This window comes from Brienomyrus brachyistius, chromosome 15 (assembly GCF_023856365.1).
Source record: "Brienomyrus brachyistius isolate T26 chromosome 15, BBRACH_0.4, whole genome shotgun sequence".
Lineage (NCBI taxonomy): Eukaryota > Metazoa > Chordata > Actinopteri > Osteoglossiformes > Mormyridae > Brienomyrus > Brienomyrus brachyistius.
The window spans coordinates 1934083-1954005 of record NC_064547.1 but is presented as its reverse complement, the minus strand read 5'-3'; the positions used below and the strand labels follow the sequence as shown (position 1 = coordinate 1954005).

General features: G+C 43.7%; 1 protein-coding gene across 2 annotated transcripts; it reads right to left on the bottom strand.

Moving 5' to 3' along the window:
• Positions 1–591: 591 nt before the first annotated feature.
• ap1m1 (adaptor related protein complex 1 subunit mu 1) lies at positions 592–19686 on the bottom strand. Of its 2 annotated transcripts, none has more exons than XM_048976887.1 (12): positions 19459–19686; positions 18245–18401; positions 17767–17834; positions 16661–16791; positions 16405–16552; positions 16141–16267; positions 15595–15737; positions 15436–15510; positions 15033–15191; positions 14699–14824; positions 9682–9757; positions 592–2482 (listed from the first exon to the last, which is right to left on the bottom strand). In XM_048976887.1, exons 1-12 carry the CDS (start codon positions 19498–19500, stop codon positions 2460–2462), a joined length of 1275 nt encoding a protein of 424 aa, XP_048832844.1. In that variant the 5' UTR covers positions 19501–19686; the 3' UTR covers positions 592–2459. The 2 variants fall into 2 exon arrangements, with proteins under 2 accessions (XP_048832844.1, XP_048832845.1); XM_048976888.1 differs by having other exon boundaries at positions 15436–15507; positions 19459–19685.
• Positions 19687–19923: the final 237 nt, after the last annotated feature.

Below are 19923 nucleotides of genomic sequence, written 5' to 3'. Positions count from 1 at the left end.
GGGTGTCCATCATATATGTGGGTAAGAGATGGCACCAGGATGCACTATGGGAAGAAGGCAAGCCGGCGGAGGCAGTGTGATGCTCTGGGTGATGTTCTGCTGGGAAACCTTGGGTCCCGGCGTTCATGTGGGTGTAACTCTGCTACATACCACCTACCTAAACATTACTGCAAACCCCTTCATGGCAATGGTATTCCCTGATAGCAGTGGCCTCTTTCAGCAGGATAATCCGTCCTGCTACACTGCAAATATTATTCCGGAATGGTTTAAGGAGCATGAAAAAGAGTTTGAGGTGTTAACTTGGCCCCAAAATTCCCCAGATCTCACTCCGATTGAGCATCTATGGGATGCGCTGGACAATCAGGTCCGATCCATGGAGGCCCAACCTCGCAACTTACAGGACTTAAAGGATCTGCTGCCAACGCCTTGGTGCCTGATAGCACAGGACATAGGTCTTGTGGAGTCCAGGCCTCAACAGGTCAGTGCTGCTTTGGTAGCATGAGCAGAATGTTATATAACGTATTACACAAATCAGCTAGGAGGAGATCATGCAGATATCTTGATTTTGCAAACACCAAATCAGGAGAGACATTTAAGGTTTATCAGAAAACTACTTTAATGAAATGCTTACATACCAAATGCATGCTTGGTCATTAATGATTCTTACAATGATTAAGTAGTTACATGGCAGAAAGTGACACTTTTGCTCCTGAAAGCATCGTTTCTATCTTTTTCTTCCTACAAATTATTCACGGAAAATTACTTCGACAATGACGTAAATTTAACAATTGCAGCGTACGATACAGGCCACATACAGGTGAAACTTGGGCCACAGTCTTTAGAAAGAGTTTAAAGGAAACACTGTTTCTCCCGGTCTGCAGGATCGTTCGATTGCTTCAGGATTACGCAACCCCTCCAAAACAAAGACAACCAGTTTTAGCAGTTAGTTTCATTACCGCGCCGGTCTGAACATGACGTTCATATGATATACCAACCATCGCCACTCATCAATCATGTGTCATAACCACTTAAAGAGCGATCAAATATCCAGGAGGGAAGCCGGTGTGGAAGGGACTGTCAGGCGATGACATTTTAAAGTGACAAGTCCTTTTCTTTATTTGGCATTAACGTTTCTGAAAAAAATTTATGAAATCTGGGTGATAAATTCAGGATGGCATTTCAGTGGTGCATTTTGGTCGGAGAGAGAGGTGCCTTACAGAAACGTAAACAAACATTCTTCTTTTTACTTTTACAACCCCCAAAAAAATAAATTGCTGGTTTGGCAGCATGTCAGGAGATGTAAGTGGATCTTAACGCTAACATCTGCTTCTATTCTCTTGAAATGGTTTTTCAACGTATTACAGTACATGAGACACACCCCGGCTCCATAAATGATAAAGAGGACAAAAAAGCATACTGGCTTAGCAAAATGCACAAAAACGAGGGAGAGGTAAACGTACGACTAACACCTCCTGGCACAATGACGCAGACTATGACTTCAGTCATGGTCAAACGTGCACTACAACTTAATTTACTTCTCAAATTTAATTACAGACTTTTTGACCTAGACAAGAGATATTTCATAAGAGCAGATTCCCTGTCACTCTTCCAAGCAGAGCTTCACATGCCAGACACTTGCTTCATTTAATTACTTGAATGTTATAGCAAGTTTTTCCACATCTGCAAGCTAATAGGAATAAAACTTCGGACTCTGGTGGCATGACAGGAGTGTGGGTCGGCCTTCCATTCCAACACCCTCAGCAATAATACTGCAATGAACGCTCCTTTTAATGGTGGGACTTGGCGTAAAATCGCCTTTTGTGACATAAAGCTATCAGAATAATAATAAAAAAAAAAAGCATAAAAAAAAAGACCCAGATAGTTCTGCAAAACTGACATAAAACAGAAGTTCATTAAATGACATGTTCGCAAACATAATTGACACTGGATTGCCAAAATAATTCAGCCGTTTATATTACTTAGACGCAGATTACTTAGATGCAAACATTGTTTTGTGCACATGAACACACCACTGTAATACTCTTAACTGCATTGTACTTGGTCAAAGAGAAATACTAAAAAAGTGAGCCATTGAAATTGACCTATTTAAACAGCATGTCCTGGACAACTGCAAGTCTCCTTCACAAGTTATAATGTAATGACTTAAATTATTTTAAATTGTACATTGATTTCCTTTGCCCTTCTGACTGTCCTTAAGCACAGCGGCTCCCTGCATCACAGTTTAAGTCTGAAAATACTATTGGAACTAAGCTACATCTGGTATTGTTGTTGAGAGAGCAAAATCTGAGGTACAGTGTAGCTTACTGGTTCAAAGAGTGCTAAACACGAATGGAATTATCGCATCAATTTTTTTTTTCTCTAGGGTCATGACACGCAAACATTTCTCTTAAATATGTACATCACAAACGTCCGTCATCTGCCTAATCTTCTTGCTTCTCTTATTGTGTTCTGAGTTGGTAATCTGTAAAACAGAATAGAAATTTGCATATTTAATTAACCGTTCACAAAAGAATATATAAAAACACAACAATTAAAATGTCCCAGCATAACAAAAGATCAGGAGGTACAGTATAGTAGTATTATAATTGGTACCGGCTTATTTTAAATGTGACCTTAGCCAATGGCACATTCCACTTTCAACAGCTACTGAACATGGACCACAAAATTAATACATTTTAGTTGCCAGCAAAGTTCCAGCATCTATACCAGTGTTACTATAGTTTCGATATTTAAATTTTGTTTTTATATTATTTTAAATTTTTCTCAAAACCTATTTAGTTGTATTTTTCATTGTGGTTTTATTAGTATTTAATTTAAAGATATTTCAATTTAGTTTTTATATATTTTTGATTTATACATTTATTTTATTTACATATACAGTCTTTTAAATAAATTTGATATATTTTAGTTTAAGTAATTCTATTTCTAGGGACAGAGTGAAAGCCGTACAGCTATAAATATTTAGAGAATCCTAGTTGCATGCAAAATGCACATTATGTGCCAATGTCCTCAAAATTGGCATCTACGAAGCTGTCATCTATACTGCACTATAAATACCTCCATAATACATTATAATGGCTTATACTGACCATTATAATGCATTATGAAGATATCTAATGAGCTTCCTACAGCATTCATAATGCATAATATAATACTTTATGAATACATTGTAATGCATTATGAATGTATCTAAAATGTGTGATGACTGCTTTAAATGTTCCCAAATAATTATAACAGGAAAAACTTATTCTGAAAGGATGTACAATCAAGGAAGTATAGTAAGTATTGGAATATGTATTGTTTGACACCTGGCATTTATTGAGCAGAGAAAAGTTTTCGATCATGGATAATCATGCACACCTGTCGACCGCGTGAAGGTGTAAAACACTATGAAATAATCTCTGTTGTGCCAGTTTTCCTGATAACCAACATTTCAACATCAGCTAGATGTCGAGACAAAAGTCGGGCCAAGCCCATAAAGATCGATGAATAAATACCAAGGCTATGTACCAAACAAGGTGAAGAGAGAAGTAAACAAAATGCCAGATGGGAAGATGGCATCACAGAGCCTCCGGCCCTTCATGGCGGTGACTAACAGTGAGCCAGGCGACCACTCTGCCTCGCTGCCCATGTCATCGCACGCCGAGTCTTTCCCAATCCGTTATGCGGAGCACGGGGCATGAGCACGCATAGCCTCAAACGCAACGTTATGTGCTGCATTACTGGGCCAGCTCAGTAGCAAGAAACGGTTACCGTAATAACGCACCGCTGCCTGTCAAACAAAGACACTTCTTAGTTTATCTAGGGTCAGCAAGTCAGTGAACCACAAGACCAAAAGTAAGAATTACTGTTGCTGAATTTCGCACATTAATACATCAACATGGCCTGTGCATATATTATGCATATATTTTACACATGCATAGTATATATTGTATTTATTGAGCGCACCAAATCATGCAAACGGTTATTTTGCATAGCGACGTAAAACAAATATTTCCTCGGTTTATTTGGTCTTTGGTCAGAAGCACAATTTTCACCATTGGCTGACTGCGTTTCTGCGAGGTCCACATCACCGTACGCCATGTTGGCCCCGCCCCCTTTTCAGCAGACCCCCTAGCAGAGACGTCTCCTACAGCTGCAGATCCCACTGCAGGATTACTTAACATTTCCCTCGACTTTCCCCAAAACAGCACATGAGTTTATGCGGCTGCATCTGACCATCTTTTGCTGCAATCCTTGTAAATACAGGTTGCAATAAAACGTTTTTTGTTTAACGCTCAAATGTAATTCATATCCATTCTGCACATTTGGATCTTAAAAAGTTTACTCTGAGGTAAATGTGACAGACAAAGAAGAAACTTACATTAAAATTGTATGGGCTTGTTTAGTGCGTCACACTCATGGCAATAGAAATGCTTTAAGACTTGACTAAACAAGTGGTAACATCTGTTTAATGTGGTCCCTCCAAAGCTTACAGTTAGTGGCTGGACAGCCTCCATACTGGGGGGAAAAAAATCATTAAAGAGAAGTTTGTCATGGAAACGGAACAGTATAGAATACTCTGACAAACTGACGAAACTCTCGTTCCCAGCGGAGGCCAGAGGAGTCTGGTTCTCATTGGCTTTTAAATCACATCCACATTAGAGTGATTAGAATGGAGTCCGTAGTGGACAAAGTTTGTGTGGTTGCTAGGGGACCTCTGGGGCACTGAGAAAATAGTGCGCATACCTCAAACTGAACATTTTTTCAAAATGCACTGAAGAGATTTAAACGTTTTACCCGAATGTCCTTCACCAAATCACTCTGATATTTCTTAATACGTCTCCTTAAATCAATCAGCACAGCAATAAAGATTCCACTGGGAAGCATGGAGATGATATGAAGAACGTTATGGAGGAAGACCTACTACACAGTGGCCAGGAGTCAGCCTCGACTTGACAGCATCTCAGAACTACTAATGCATATTTACCACACCTAATTACATACCACTACACGTCCATGCCACACAGAATAAAATTTAAACCCTGTACGTTTTATTTTCAAATCATTCAAATTTAATTCGGCTACAGCAAAGTACTCGTTTGTCTTCAAGCAGCTGTTGCTTTCCTTTATGTACGTTATTTACCGGCAGAACCGGCCAGGATCAGGCGCTCGAATAAAGACTAAAAGACAAAGAAATAAAAGGTTCTGCTCCGAATTCAGCAATTAAATGTGGTCACTGCCAGTTTCCTTCTTTAATTGATGTTAATCTGTGCAAACTTGAACATTCCTTGTTCACTTTGCCCAAGAAAAAAAAAACACAGCGACCAAGAGAGTAAACACTGTCTGTCCACAGAATGACTCACTCCTTTGCTCAAAGCAAGAAACATGCAAAAAATCTCTCACATCTGTACATGTAGCTTTCAGTCAAAACGGGCCCATCACCAGACATGCGGATTATGCTTTTTTTAAAAAAACATTTCCCCATCAAAATGTCAGCAGCTTTCGGCCAATTAAGTCGATGCTGGAATCGTCGCTGTTTGTCTCGTACTCAATGAAAAAATGAGGGGAAATAACAGCACACTCAGGGTGATCCATTTTCCCCCAAGACAAATATTTGCGCTGATAAATGCTTCAGCCAGAGCATAAATGAAATCAGCCCTGGGTCCCTCTCTGCCTTCCTTCCCCTTAAGCATTCTGGCCAAAACACTGCGCATCACACAAAATGCATCAAATCTCTTTGCATGCGACCAACCAGTCGCGCATTGTTTTCGCCTGCCGTCAGATAAAACAGGGCACCTTTCATAACAAGTGCGCAGTAAAATCGACACAATAGTCATTATACACAATTATGTATAATTAGCTATTTACGGTGAAGGTGTTTTAATTAGCATGCATCTTGCAGATACTGCTTAAGTCCACGGGATGCAGGACATCACTGGAGTCTGATTATCACACTACAGTAAAAAAAAAAATATATTCCAGGCTACGTATGTGGTATTACGAAACACCTAATGATACCCTATCTTTCTTCTGTCCTCCCTATATTCTTTGCCATCAAAAAGATGGGGGGGAGGTACAGTCTCACAGTGCAATTTAGGGTGGGTTTTAAATAACTGTACGAAATATGGAAAATATGGACCACATGGTTTACAGGTGGTGCTTAGCAGTTAGCACTGAGGGTAGGTCTCCTATGCAAGTGGCCATTGTGAGCATTAATACTTGTGTGCTGGTGTGTCTGTGGCACTCTGCAATTACATCACCAAAAACACTATATGACTGTGCGTGGTGAGTTTTGCTAAAACATTTCCACTCTGTTACTGGAAACAAGATTTGGCAAGCTTTGCCATCTTAATGATTGATCCTTTTCAAGATTAACTCGTACGCACTTAAAAATCAGTGTAAAGTTTACCACTGCTGCTGCTTTCGCACGAGATATTCATGCACGCTGTGACGCTACCAAGCAGACTTAATCACAGTTGTTACAATGAGGCTGCCGCGATGCGTAGTTACATTTCTGGGGGGGGGGGGGGGTTAGTGTGAGGTAGGCTACGTGGCTACGCCGTACCTACCGCAGCGATTTGACACAGAAACATAGATCAGGATTCAGACCTTGTACCACGCAGAGGACTGAAAATACGGCATAGAAATCATGCAGCGTCACATGCGCAGGACTGTCACCAGACCTCCACCAGACACGGCGTGGGACTGGCAGGAAGCCTGGACGCCTTCGGGGGGGTCATGACTACGACAGTGAATTCAGGGAGAAACAAGCCCTTTCAGATTAGCAGGGGAGAACAGCTCGAGCTTTTAATTAATGTCTAACTGGCCAAGATAAAAAAAATATATATTTTATATATATATGTATATATTATATATAAATGAAACACCAGGGACTTTAAGGTGTGACATGTACTGTCAACACATGACCCAATGAAGCTTAGCAAATGGGAATTTCCATATCATTCACATGGTTTCAGAGATTACTGCAGGTAGAATGTGTGGGGGGGGGAATCTAAAATATTTTGCACACCCACTGACAGATGCGTTGAGCTGGAGGCATATCTGCATATTACATGCTGTGTACAGTGGTGCTGTGAAATACAGACTGCACTATAATGTGATAAACTCCACCGGATTCACCACAGAAATCTGACAAAAAGTTTTTGAATGGCTGCGGACATCAAGTTAAACTTCTCATTTTAGCCGAAAGTGTTCTTAGCCTCTGGAGAGCTCTGTAAAACACTGATTTAATTAGGGGCAGATTGAAAATATTCCTGCCCCCCTCCCCCTCGTGCATTCCTGAGCTGCTCGACACACTCGTAATAACACTGACACGAGAGCTAACTGACACAAACGGTTCGGAGCCAAGGCGTAGCTGCTGCATCCCTCAGGGCTGCCGCTGAGTCATCCACTGATCCCAGCTCAGTCTCTCAAGGGCAGGGTCTTTCTGCAGTGCCAATGTAGGCCAGCAGTCTGTTCCAGTGCATTCCATGCACTTTCGTTTTATCCTTTTCGTTGTGAAAAACATTTAGCATAAATGTGAAATATTTGCATGTGACCTCTTGTTTTTCGGCTCATTAGTCACACTATCTCACACACATCTCTAATTACAGGCGAGCTGAAGAAAAGACTGCAGTCAAATGCAGGATTAAAAAAGCCATCGGCTGCAATCAAACAGCACAAAGCTTTGACAGGCAGCGGTTTTTCACTGTAGTTCCTCAGCCAGTCAGTCACCCTACAAAGTGCCGGTTTTCCCAGCTAGCAGAAAAACGAATAGCTGTCAGGACGACTGTCTTGTGTTGACACGTAAAGTGTGAGCAGATACGGCTGGGCAATCAGGGGGGGAGGGGGGGGGGGAGAAAAAACTAAACAGAAAGGAAACATGGAGAAAGAAAAGAGAAGCAGTTCTTTGGATCGGAGATGGAACCTCTCCGGCCAGAATACAAAACAAAACTTCCTGTCAAGAAGCGACCTCCCAAGATTAATCCTTTCCTTTCGTCGATATCGTATGCGATTAATACGTCGGCCTTGTGGACATGGCTTGCATTTTTGCATTCACAGGCATAATTCATGCGCAGGCCGTTTGTTCTGGGTGGGACAGCTGGCCCCAAGAAGCCAAGAACAACGATCCGGTCTGGACGTTTCCTTCCTGCCAATCAGAGGCAGGCTGCGCTCTCCTTAGCCATCTGCACAGATAACTGGATCAAGACAGTGCTCAGAAATCACGTGCTGGGGTGGGGGTGTAAGATAATGCGTTCAGCAGAAGGAGTTCTCATTGCTCTCAGACGGGTGCATTGCTCAAACTCTCCCACGTTTACATACAATCCAGCAGGATTAATCCCACAGCAATTCAACAGGCCAGGCATAGAGGCCTTAATGTCTTAAATCTGCGTTTTGGATTTTACCCACCATCTCTACCTAGTCAGGCCCGCGTCCCGCTGCCCCTAGCTTCAGCGGGACCAAAGGGAAACGGGCGCTTACTCTCGACTTCTCCAAGCAGACCACCCACAAATAATTTATTAAAGTCTTTGACTTTCACATTTCACCTACAGCACCAGCACAAAATGGCCCGTTTTACTGCCACTAAGCGGCCTAAGAAACATGAATTTTACAGCTGCCGATTGCTGTCTGTGACGGGGGCGGAGACTGGAAAAGAACATTGTGAGAAAACAGCTGTTTTATTGTGATATGAGGATTCTAATAAAAGCGAAACAAGGAGAGGCGCGAGCACAGTGCTCCAGCTCAGCACCGAGGCTGCAGACAGAGCGCTCAGACACAAGATCAGCAGCAGCGTCACAGCCAGGCACTTAAAGGCCTCCTCAGAATCGCCAGTTCTGTGCCACACACACCTCTGCGGCCGGCATGTTATTTCCTTCATTTAATAATACAACAGTATTCAAGAATGCAGACACGTCGTAAATTACAGCGCGCTGTGAAAGGACAGACTTTAAAGGACCTGTTTGCACGTTTCCCGAATGGAAACTACAAACATTCCACAATTCGAACAGCTAGTGCTGGGTTCAGATGGCATTAGAAAAAGGATACATTGAATGTGAATGTGCCAGTTTAGTGATTTTTGTTCCTAAAAAAAGTTCACAGATCTCGGTTGCACATGTAGATCAGGGGCCCGAGGAAGCTCTGGAAACGTCTGAACCAAAGCACAATCGGTCATGCGAAATGTTCATCATGACGCCAAGTCCTTTTTTAAAACGATGGATTATCAATACAAACACTGATTATTAATGATTCAACAAGTGGATTCAGCATAGACAAAAATAAAAAGCCTGTCCATTCAGCTAACTCAGTAACTCAGACAGTTTTAACAAATCTGATTTACTGAACAACGTCCAACTCAGATTCAATGTTTTAATTTACTACTCAGTTTAATCCTTGATACAAGCCCATATCAAAACAGCTGACGGCACTTAATAAGAACGGGAAGCTTAGCTTTAATGACTAATGCAACGTTTTTAATCGCATAAACTGACTTTTACAGCAGTAATAAACAGCAGAACAGAGGTAGTACTGATGAAGCCATCATCAGATTTTCACATGACAAATAGCTTAAGTTATGTAGCTGCGGATGCTACATTAGCCAAGTACCGACAACAAGTGATGATTAAACAGCAACAAGGGCGGGGGGGGGGGGGGGGGGGGATGCCGAGCAGAATTCCTTACCTCCGTTCTGCGTGATGTATCGCACCCACGGCAGGGCCTGGTACCCGCTCTTCTCAATGATCTTCAGGTAGCGCACCTGAAAGGTGATGCAGGAGTTTTAGGGTGGGAAGGGCATGTCAGCTGGCCCTCTCGCCTTATATGGTCAAGTCCGCTGTGGATTCTGACCAAAGTCACCCCAGACCGCTAATAACGGCGTGTGCCAAACGCTGCACGAACATGACAACATAAGAAATTTATATAGGAGAGGAGGCCATTCGGCCCATCAAGCTCGTCTGGGGAGAACTGAACATAGCTCCGAGCTGTTAAAATCTTATCTAGCTCTGATTTAAAGGGACTCAGGGTTTTAGCTTGCGCTACACTAGCAGGAAGACTCTTCCATACTCTAACTACACGCTGTGTAAAGAACTGCTTCCTCAAATCCATTTTAAAATGTTCTCCCGCTAATTTCCACTTATGGCCACGAGTTCTAGTATTTAAACTAATATTAAAATAGCCATTTGGCTGAACAGCATCCCGACCTGTTAGAATCTTATATATCTGGATCATGTACCCCCTGGATTATGTCTCCTTTGCTCGAGGCTGAACAGATTCAGCTCAGCTAACCTCTCCTCACAAGACATTCCTCTAAGAACAGGAATCATTCTCGCAGCCCTACGTTGCGCCCTTTCCGGGGGAGCAATGTCATTTTTAAGGTAAGGTGACCAAACCTGCACACGATATTCTAGGTGGGGTCTTACCAAGGAATTATATAATCGTAGCATCACCTCCCTTGACTTAAACTCCACACACCTAGAGATGTAACCCAACACCCTATCAGCCGTTTTTATTGCTTCCCCACACTTGCATGCTTGTCCAATGGACAGTATAGGACACTGCACCTGTCATTTTCACCCACACATCAGCACAGGCTGTATTGGCAGGACCTGCACCAACGTTGATTTCACTCCACGGGCCCTAGGGCCAATGCCCTCAGGACATCCCTCAGAACCAGTGCCAGTAAACCATGGGAAATTTGTACCGCAAAGCAAAACATATGAAGAAGTAGTAGTTAAGAAACTGCAGGTATTAATAGAAATTGAGGAAATGGCACCTTTCACTAGTTAGAAAACGTGTGCTTCTTTCCCATCTCCTTGTGAAACTACAACCGAGTTTGCAGGGGCGAAAGAAAGAAAACATTGCATAATTTCTTTGTGAAATTACAACTTATTCCACACGTGGCAATGCATTGCATAAGCTGAAAAACATGCAATAATATGGGAAAAAAAAGCAAATCTAATTTATAATTATGGGGGGAAAACTGCTGCGAATGGTCATTTACAATAAACTGCACTTTATATTTTTGCAATTAGTGTCAATTAAGTTTATTAAACAAGGAGGTTACTAGGCAAGCCAACTGCCATCCGTCCTCATGAAAGATAAGGATCTCCTGCTCGATGTTTCACATTGCCGAGCTAAAACGCAGATCAAATATTAACAGACTGACAGAAAATGAAATTTCCATGAAGACATTTTAACTTTCAATTTTGTTATCCGTGCAACAATTTTACTATGATTATCTTCTGCACTGAATCATGGGACAAAGTTCCTTAAAAGTTTAATTTTGCTAAACAAAACTGCCAGAAAATCACTTTCAAGCATATTAAACGTTTTAAAACACATAAATATGTTGCAGCCAGTTATTATGCTGTTACCTCTAATTTCTGCTTTTCTAAGTATTTAGAGACCATATAAAAAAACTAATAAAAACAGAACAAGGGCAGCATTTGTATTATACAGCTGGCAACAGAGAAAATGGTTGCTACAGCTAAACCGAAACTTGATAGTCTGTAAACAACTCTGGGCCCCCGCAGCTCAGCCGGACCAGCACTGGGGCTGCTGAATCACTGGCAATATGCGTGAAATTTTTATTTCAGCAAGCAAATATTTTATCCGGGGGGATAGGGGTGATAAATCAGAGCTTTGGGCTAATGGAGATGCAGAGGAAGCGCAGATGGGGTAAGAGGAGGGGCGGGGCCCCTGTGGACACGTCCGGGGTCGTCCTGCTGAAAGCCGTGCAGGAAGCGCACGAGGGCACCACAATGCCGCTTTCACAACACTGCCACTCCCAAGAAAGTCAGTTGTTGCGTTTTATGAGGTCGCGCACGCGGCCGGGCACCAGGCACTGGGCACGCCAATCACGGCCGTCTACGATATACGATGCAGAGGAGAGCGACTGCGCAGCACGCATGCTGAACGCCCTCGTCATCACCTGGGCAGTGTGTGCGGCATGCATCGGCCGTGTCATTTAAGCCAAGACCGTCTCAGGGCCCCAGCCACTGGCAGATCGCTCTGCCTCACTGAGCAAAATCGCTCTGTTCGCTCAAAGATACAGGGTTAGGGTTAGGGAATCCAGGAGGTGAAGGAGAAACCATCTCCTTCCACGAAGGTATCTGCACCGTTTGGTCCTTTGCAGAGAAGCACACACGCAACTCCGATAATCAGTGATTTCATTAGAAATATTAACAAACTTAATAAAGAGGTCAGGAGATCACGCGTGTCACATGCAGAGGGCATAAAGGGGTCAGGAGATCATGCGTGTCACACGCAGAGGGCATAAAGGGGTCAGGAGATCACGCGTGTCACACGCAGAGGGCATAAAGGGGTCAGGAGATCATGCGTGTCACACGCAGAGGGCATAAAGGGGTCAGGAGCTCATGCGTGTCACACGCAGAGGGCATAAAGGGGTCAGGAGATCATGCGCGTCACACGCAGACCGGAAAAGTCTACAGGTGCATGCCGAAGCTTCTTGGTACAGAATGGAGATTAGTGTGAGCCCAAGGTCCCTGGAAATTAGTTGACATTTCAGCAGTCAAAGCTGACAGCGTGCGATTGGATATTGGAGTCGCAATTACAGGCGAAAAACAGCTATTTCTGCCTCCTGGAATGAGCCACTTGAGAATCTACTGAAAACAGGTAAAGTGACGGCACCGAAACTTCAGCAGAGACGTCATTTTAATCACTGCCTCCGGGGGGCGGCTTGCTCGCGCTACCTGGGAAGATCCTATTTGTACTCTTTTACAGAAAGTTGCTATAACAACGGGAGAAAACAGACTTCAGCAATGGCCAGCAGGCTGGCACTGTCAGCAGCTCAGTGACTGCAGTGTGCAGCTCCCCACACACCACAAGGAATGCATGTGGTGCAGTGCATTGTCGCATGGTTTGGACTCCGCATATGGCTTCTCTTCACGAGTGCTTCTGAGCGGCAGCTATAAAGCCACAACTGAAACCCTGATCGGTGCTGCTGACCCATCAAAGGGATCAGAATTAACCAGAACACAAGCTCTCTGAGTCAGACTCACCACTACATATTTTCTGACCAAACTGGGCTCCAGCGTCTCTTTTTAATGCCTGGTGACCCCCCCACACCTCACTGTGGGTGAAAGTTTAATTCTGATGAAACAGCCATTCGCTGACGCTCTCACCCGGCGTACATCTGAGCCGCTGTTTTGGTAAAGGTGATAAACTGCTTAACTAAACTCTAACTGGACCATGTGTTGTTAATAAGATGTACTAACCTTTCAATGAACTCAGCAGATGTGAATATACACTACATCATAATGAGAGGAGGAAGAGCAGCGGCCAGCTCTATTTGATTAAAAAATGTTCCGTATATGTGAAAACTTCCTCATCTACTGAGAAATTCGAATCTAATGTGGTTTTCTGAGTCTCAGTTCCGTGTGGGATGTCTAATATTCAATGGATGTCAATCGAGTTTAGGATGAAAAACTAAAAAATTGAACATAACGAGTACATCATTCTAGAAGGAAAAGTACTCTGTCTTCTCACATCCAATCGGCAGCACATCACTGCCTTCCTGTGGGACTGCGAAGTCGCAAACATCGGAGAGGACGCAAAAAGTGCTGCGCGGCACGCGGCGCTGCCAATGCGCCATCGCATATATGCGCGCTCAATTCCGCAGCAGTCCATCGGTGAAGACTGGAGACGCTAGCGTGAGATGCTAATCTGCACCAAAGCAAGCAGATAATTAACGAGGACGGAAGAGATGGAAACCAGTGTGCACGTCGTTTTTAGGAATTACTGCGAAGAAAGGAGGAAGCGTGCAAACAAAACCTGCCACCAACATCAGGCTGCGAAGATGCTCTTCAGAGATGTGCAATCATATCGTTAACTGAGGAAAATAGCGCCATGTTAGCATGTGACGCTAATACAACCTCGCTATGGCATGTATCTGAGAGCGGCCTTTCAACAGCAGGCCAGATGAACAGTGCCCATTAAACATCAACTCGCTCTTTAAAAGGTCCTCACTCTTTTCTGGTAATTTTACTGCTGGGGGAGGCAAAGTTAAGAGCACATTCTGATGAAGCCTGAAATTTCCTCGCTGGTGTGTTTTTTCTTCTTTGTAAACCAGGAAATTGGAAACAATGCTGCAGGGAGACCTCAGTCCAGCGTAAATGAAAAGACTTTCCTTTCATTCTTCCTCTGAGAGCGCTGGATCGCTGGCAGTAGATGGGAAGGCTGATTACGCCTCCCGGGAACCTGGCCAGAGTGCAGACAGCAGGAGTCTCCCGCGACCGAGGAAGCAACATTTCAGCTTCCCGATTCAGAAAGCACCGCGATTCTCTGAAAGGACTCCACTGAGATTATCAGGTCCCCCGGCACCCCTGCCTACACCTACAATGTCACGGCAGGCAAACCTAGGCATCCATCACCTACATCTTTTTCTCAGTGGTTGTGTCCTACAACAGAATTGCTTTATGGTGGAAAATACAAGAAACGTTTAAATTTCCAGAAAACGTGGCCCTGTTTTACGTCTGCAGTACGTTCATTTCAGACTGTGATCTTAATTCCCTCGAATCACCATCAGAGATTGAGTTGACCAGAGATCTAACAAAATACCCTAAGAACCAAATCTCTGGTCATTGGTGAACCAAGAGCGCCATCTTACTGCAGAGTGAGGCTCTACGGAATTGGAGAAGACAACCCGCCTAGTGGTTGAGTAGGGTATTACAGGACCTACCTGAATCCCAGAAGTGGTGAAGTAAGGGATTTCAAACTTCACACTGATGGGTGGCTTTCCTTCTTTGTCCTCTGCCTCCACACTAGGCAGCCCAAAGTGTGCCCGCATCAGGTACTCCTTACCACCCTGAGGGACAGCACCACTGTCAAAGCTTCCAGCAAATTACATTTGGAAATTGGAACTGACGAAAGCCACAGGAAAAACGTATTGGAGATGAACAAATGAAGTAGCTTCAGACACAAACATCCTGTTTCTCTAAATAGTCGTGCTCAATATTCAAGGCAAAAACAAACAGCACAGGGCGTTGATTTCTTGCCGTAAGGCTGAGGCTCACCGGGAACGACTTGATGGACCAGACTATCTCACTGTTCTCTGGTATCCACTTCACACTGCCCACCGTGGTCTTGAACTTGGGCGAGTCTGCATCAGTGGGGACGGGGATATGGATCTCCACGTTGTTGGCAGTCGACCTTCTCTTGAACTGACTCTTGGCCTATGGAATGGGCGGAGATCATAGTTTGCGTTACATCGGTCTGCACAGAGTGATAAATCAAATCAATGCAGTCGAAAGCAAATCGACACGGTCAGCATAGGGCACCTTGCGTTTTTACATGTACAGGACATGGTCAGACAGAGAGGAAGTCTCTCAAGGAAGATTATCGGTCTATGGGTGGTGGGGCAGCACATCCTACCAAAGCAGCGAGTGCCCTGACAGTGGAAATGGCGGAGATGTTCACCTTGATCATATACTCGATGCGGCTGTGTGAGTGCTTCTCAATCACCGACTCGATCCAGATTAAGGGCTTCACCTGCTACACAAACGCCCATTACACACGCACACGCCATTAACCAGTCACCGTCCCCCCCCCCGTCCCCCCCATCATTACGGTACATACATGTGTGTTGAGGCGGTAGGACATGAGCTCAAACTCGCCATCTGGTGGTATGAAGGAGATGGTGCGGTCGTTCTCGAAGCGGGAGAGGCGCACGCACTGGTGGAACTTGACGTCCTCCAGCTCCACAGACTTGCTCTTCCCTCCTGTGGACATCAGCCAGCCAGGATGACAGGGAGATGTACAGTCAGACCTCGGACATTGGCGAGGTTTGCTTCCAGAACCCGTTGCGACTGAGGACCATTCGCGGATGTTTGGTAGACTCACTAAAAATGGTCATATCAGCTTATTTTTATAGTTTAAACCCTAAATATGACCCCAGTCATGCTCCCAAAACACTTTAATACATTACCTTTAAAAAAAACAAATGTTTGATGTAAAAATAGAGTACAGAATCGCATAGCGAGTATTTTTCACACTAGCACATTTACAGTACAGTATACTAATGCTACCCCTACTAATTCATAGAACAGGGCATTGGCTGCCGCTTTCATTTGCATTCACAGAGAGGAAAAATGAGTACAAAGTATAAAGCAAATGTGAACTCACGGCCAGTGTTCTCAAACAGGACCTTGTCGTTCAGGCCTAGGCGCAGCTCAGGCATTCCCGACAGAAAGACACGCATCTTAATGGAGCCCACGATCTCGCTGCGGAGCACATTCCCGTTGGCGCTCACCTGCGGAGGAAGACGGGGTCAGCTGGCCATCAAGGCTCAAGGGGGCTAAGAAGGCATGTGGGGGGCTGTTCTGCTTTCTAATGCGCAGGAAGGGGGAGGGGACAGAATCTTCCGGTACTGAACAAAAAGGCCCCTACCAAAAGATTAACAGACTCGATGACGTCCAGGAAGACCTCGTTTTTCCTGTACTTGATGCCCTCTGACCTCCAGGACACGGCATTGGTGACAGTGGCAGGGGGGCGCGGTGCCCCAGTGTCTAGTTTATGGCCCTCCTGGGTGATGTACCTAGACAGATACAAACAAAACATCTAGAGGAACTGTCTGAAGACAACTTGTGGGCAAAGGTGGGACAAGCCAGCAAGGGTCTGAACTTAGAGAGTCACGGAAGCTCACTCCTGCAGTATCTTGCTGTCTGTGGTCTGGGGGTAACCAAAGTCCATCAGCTCATCCAACAGCTCGTAGATGATGACGAAGTTGTCCCTGATGCTCTCCTCCTCCAGTTCCTTGAAGTACTCTGAGAACACCTGTGTATCACGGCAATCCATCAGACTTCTAAAGCACAGTTCATACTGCATTTGTCCGTGTGCCGTTACGGTTTCCGCACGGCCGGGCGCGTGGATTTATGCCTACAGTCATTTTCCCATGTTCATATAGTCAGGGTCAGCACACGCAAGCAGCAATGATATTCCAGCAGACTGCACCTACTGGGTACACCTAGTAATGCTCTACTGATTCCTTGCATATGCGCAGTAGACACAACGGATGCAAGCAGACAATCGGGACTGCATGCACTGTCTGCACGGACACTACTTATGGTGAAATCCGCATCACACGCTTAACCCTCCATAAACCCACTGTGCCTTGTGCTCCTTGCCCAGTCATGTGTGCCTGTTTTGTCTGTCTAATTAGAATAGAAAACATTATACATAAATCAATTGGAGAATAAAAAAAGTAGTATTGCTATAGGAATCATGCCTGTGGTTCTGGTTGTTATGTCACGGCTTTTTCTTTACTAAAATAGCTTTTGTTTTCTCTTGTGTTGTCCTACTGCAGTAAGACAGTAATAAACAAGTAAATACAAGATCACAAGCTGGGTTAAAATATGATCCTTAAGTCATAAAGCTACAGAGAGCAGCCTAAACCATGCATCAGTAAGCAGAAAAATAAATGATTTGAGAAATGAGGGTGATTATGTCCCAGATCATGCTAAACAGGAAAGTGACTGAACCTTTAGGCCATAGAGGGGGACAGACCCAAATAAAAATTCCAAGCAAATAAAACTTCAACAAGCATGAATGCTTTGCAAACATTTTGTAGTTCTGAATACACTGATGTGCACCATCATATGTATTGTGACCTGCACTGAACCCCATTCTGCATTTTCTAACACTATTAGCTAAATGAATAAAACATAATTGTCTACTATTTAAGCAAATTTACCTATGGACTTTCTGAACTAGAAAGTTCCAAGAAAGTATCGTCACATGAGCTCTGCTCACCTGGATTATCTTGTAGAGGAAGGAAAACACCAAGGATACAGAAGCATTTTTCTTCGATGTGGCAACAACTGATTTAAAATGAAGTTAAAGGAAAAACAGACATTGCTGGTACTTATGTAAAAATGTTAGCTATTAGCTATGTCCGACAGAGGCTTGATGAAGACTACGGCCTACAGAATGCAGTGGAGAAATCTGAAATATTACTAGGTATTCCATCCATCCAGCTATCTTCCAGCAACAAATTCAGAACAGGAATAAACACACACACACACGCTATTTTAGAGACATACACTAACAAGTATATTGGAAAAATTTGTAACTTTTCTTTTCTTGGATTCACCAAAGCACCGCTATAAAGTCCAAACCAGATAGACATATTAACTCTGAAATCCCCAAACGATGTCATTGTGTGACACACCTAGCCAGCACTCTCACGTCACTTCACACATCACATGCAGTGTCAGCAGTGTTAGGATACGGTACAAGTTGTTGTGCTTGATCCACATGAAGCGAACACCACCGTGCGCCAGGATCGGGGACAAGGTTCCCTCCTCTTCCTTGTCCATGAGAATGGCCATGAAATGCTCGATTTCGGACATGTCCACATCGCCTCTATAGTTGCGACAAATTAGGACCTGTGTGGGGGCAATATGGGGTCAAAACAAAAGGTGTATTTCAGCTTTGTCTGATAACCACCCACTAACGTAAATGTAGTAACATTGATATCATTATTACTTTTAAACTAACACTATAGAATTTACAATATATTTTACATTACCATAAAAACAAATTTCCAGAATTTTTCAAATTATAGATATCCGAGTACTCTCCAGAAGAATTGTAAGAACTTCATGTGGGAACCACAAAAATAATAATAACAATAACAATAATAAAAACATATCTAAAGGTTTTGATATCTTATATGTTTTAGAATCGGTTAACTTTTAAATCAGGCAACTTCTCCAATGTGTCACTACTGTTCCGCAATGTAACTCAAGGCATTTATTAATTTCATCGGCATGTCTTAAGCCATAAAGATAAAGGTTTCTTTAGCTAACTACATCCCATCCGCTCCGGCTACTGAGAAAATGTCACATTTCGGAAATGACGTTATCGTCACCCGGTTCCATACAAGATCACATTTCTAACCTGACTTCTAACTGCACTGACTCTCTCAGGTTCGGCGTGATGAAATTGAACCGATCCGTTTCTTTAAAGCTCAGGTATTGTGACTATGCCTTCTTAGAAGAGTACAGACAAAAGCTGCGCAAATAAGCATTTCCTTAGAAACCGCAAGCACGATTTGACTTCCCATTTACTTATTAATTTTACTTGTTTAATATTACTTATTTCTTGCAAATGGTCTCATTGATTGGTATGTTTCAGTAATGTGTATGTAAACAGCTAATTAAGATTGAACGTAAACGCTTAAGCTGTTAAGCTAAATGACTAGCTAGCTATAAACTTGTATGTAGCGAACATGGGGAGATATCCCTGGATTCTCGAAGGAGGACTATTACAGTACCTCAGAGGCGCACCACTTCTCTCAAAAACCTCATTTAAAAAGTGAGACAAAGCCACGAGTTGGCGGCATTTTCATGACGAGGCAGCATATGTGACGGACAGCGGAGCTGAGCAGAAACGGCTACCGACGCCGTGTCACCATCACAGCTCCTCCGGCTACTTCCTTACCTTGCCTTTTAGGTCCAAGACATAAACCGCGCTGGCCGACATCCTGTCTTCCTCTACACTTACTAGAGTGAGAGACAGAAGACTAGCGTCAGATTTATCAAGGTATGCTATACAACGTTACTGTTTAATCTGAGATCCCATCTAAAAGTACTACGGACGCATCCAGCGCAGCAGCGGTAACGGGAGGAAAATGTCAGGCAGCATCACGCGCCGGAAGCGGAAATGGAGCCAGAAATAGACGCGGCGCCGAAGCACGTCTACTTCCGGGAAGCAGCTGTGTTGTTATGTTTTCAACATTTCCAGTTTTAAAAAAATATAACTCATAAAGAAACACGCTTGGCCAGTGTAAATCTAACATAGATAAACGAGTTTAGCCGATAAGTTACTTAATTAATATAGTTGTGCATATATGACGCACCAGGGGGCGGTGTGGTGATGCAGTGGTTGGCACTGTTGCCTCACATC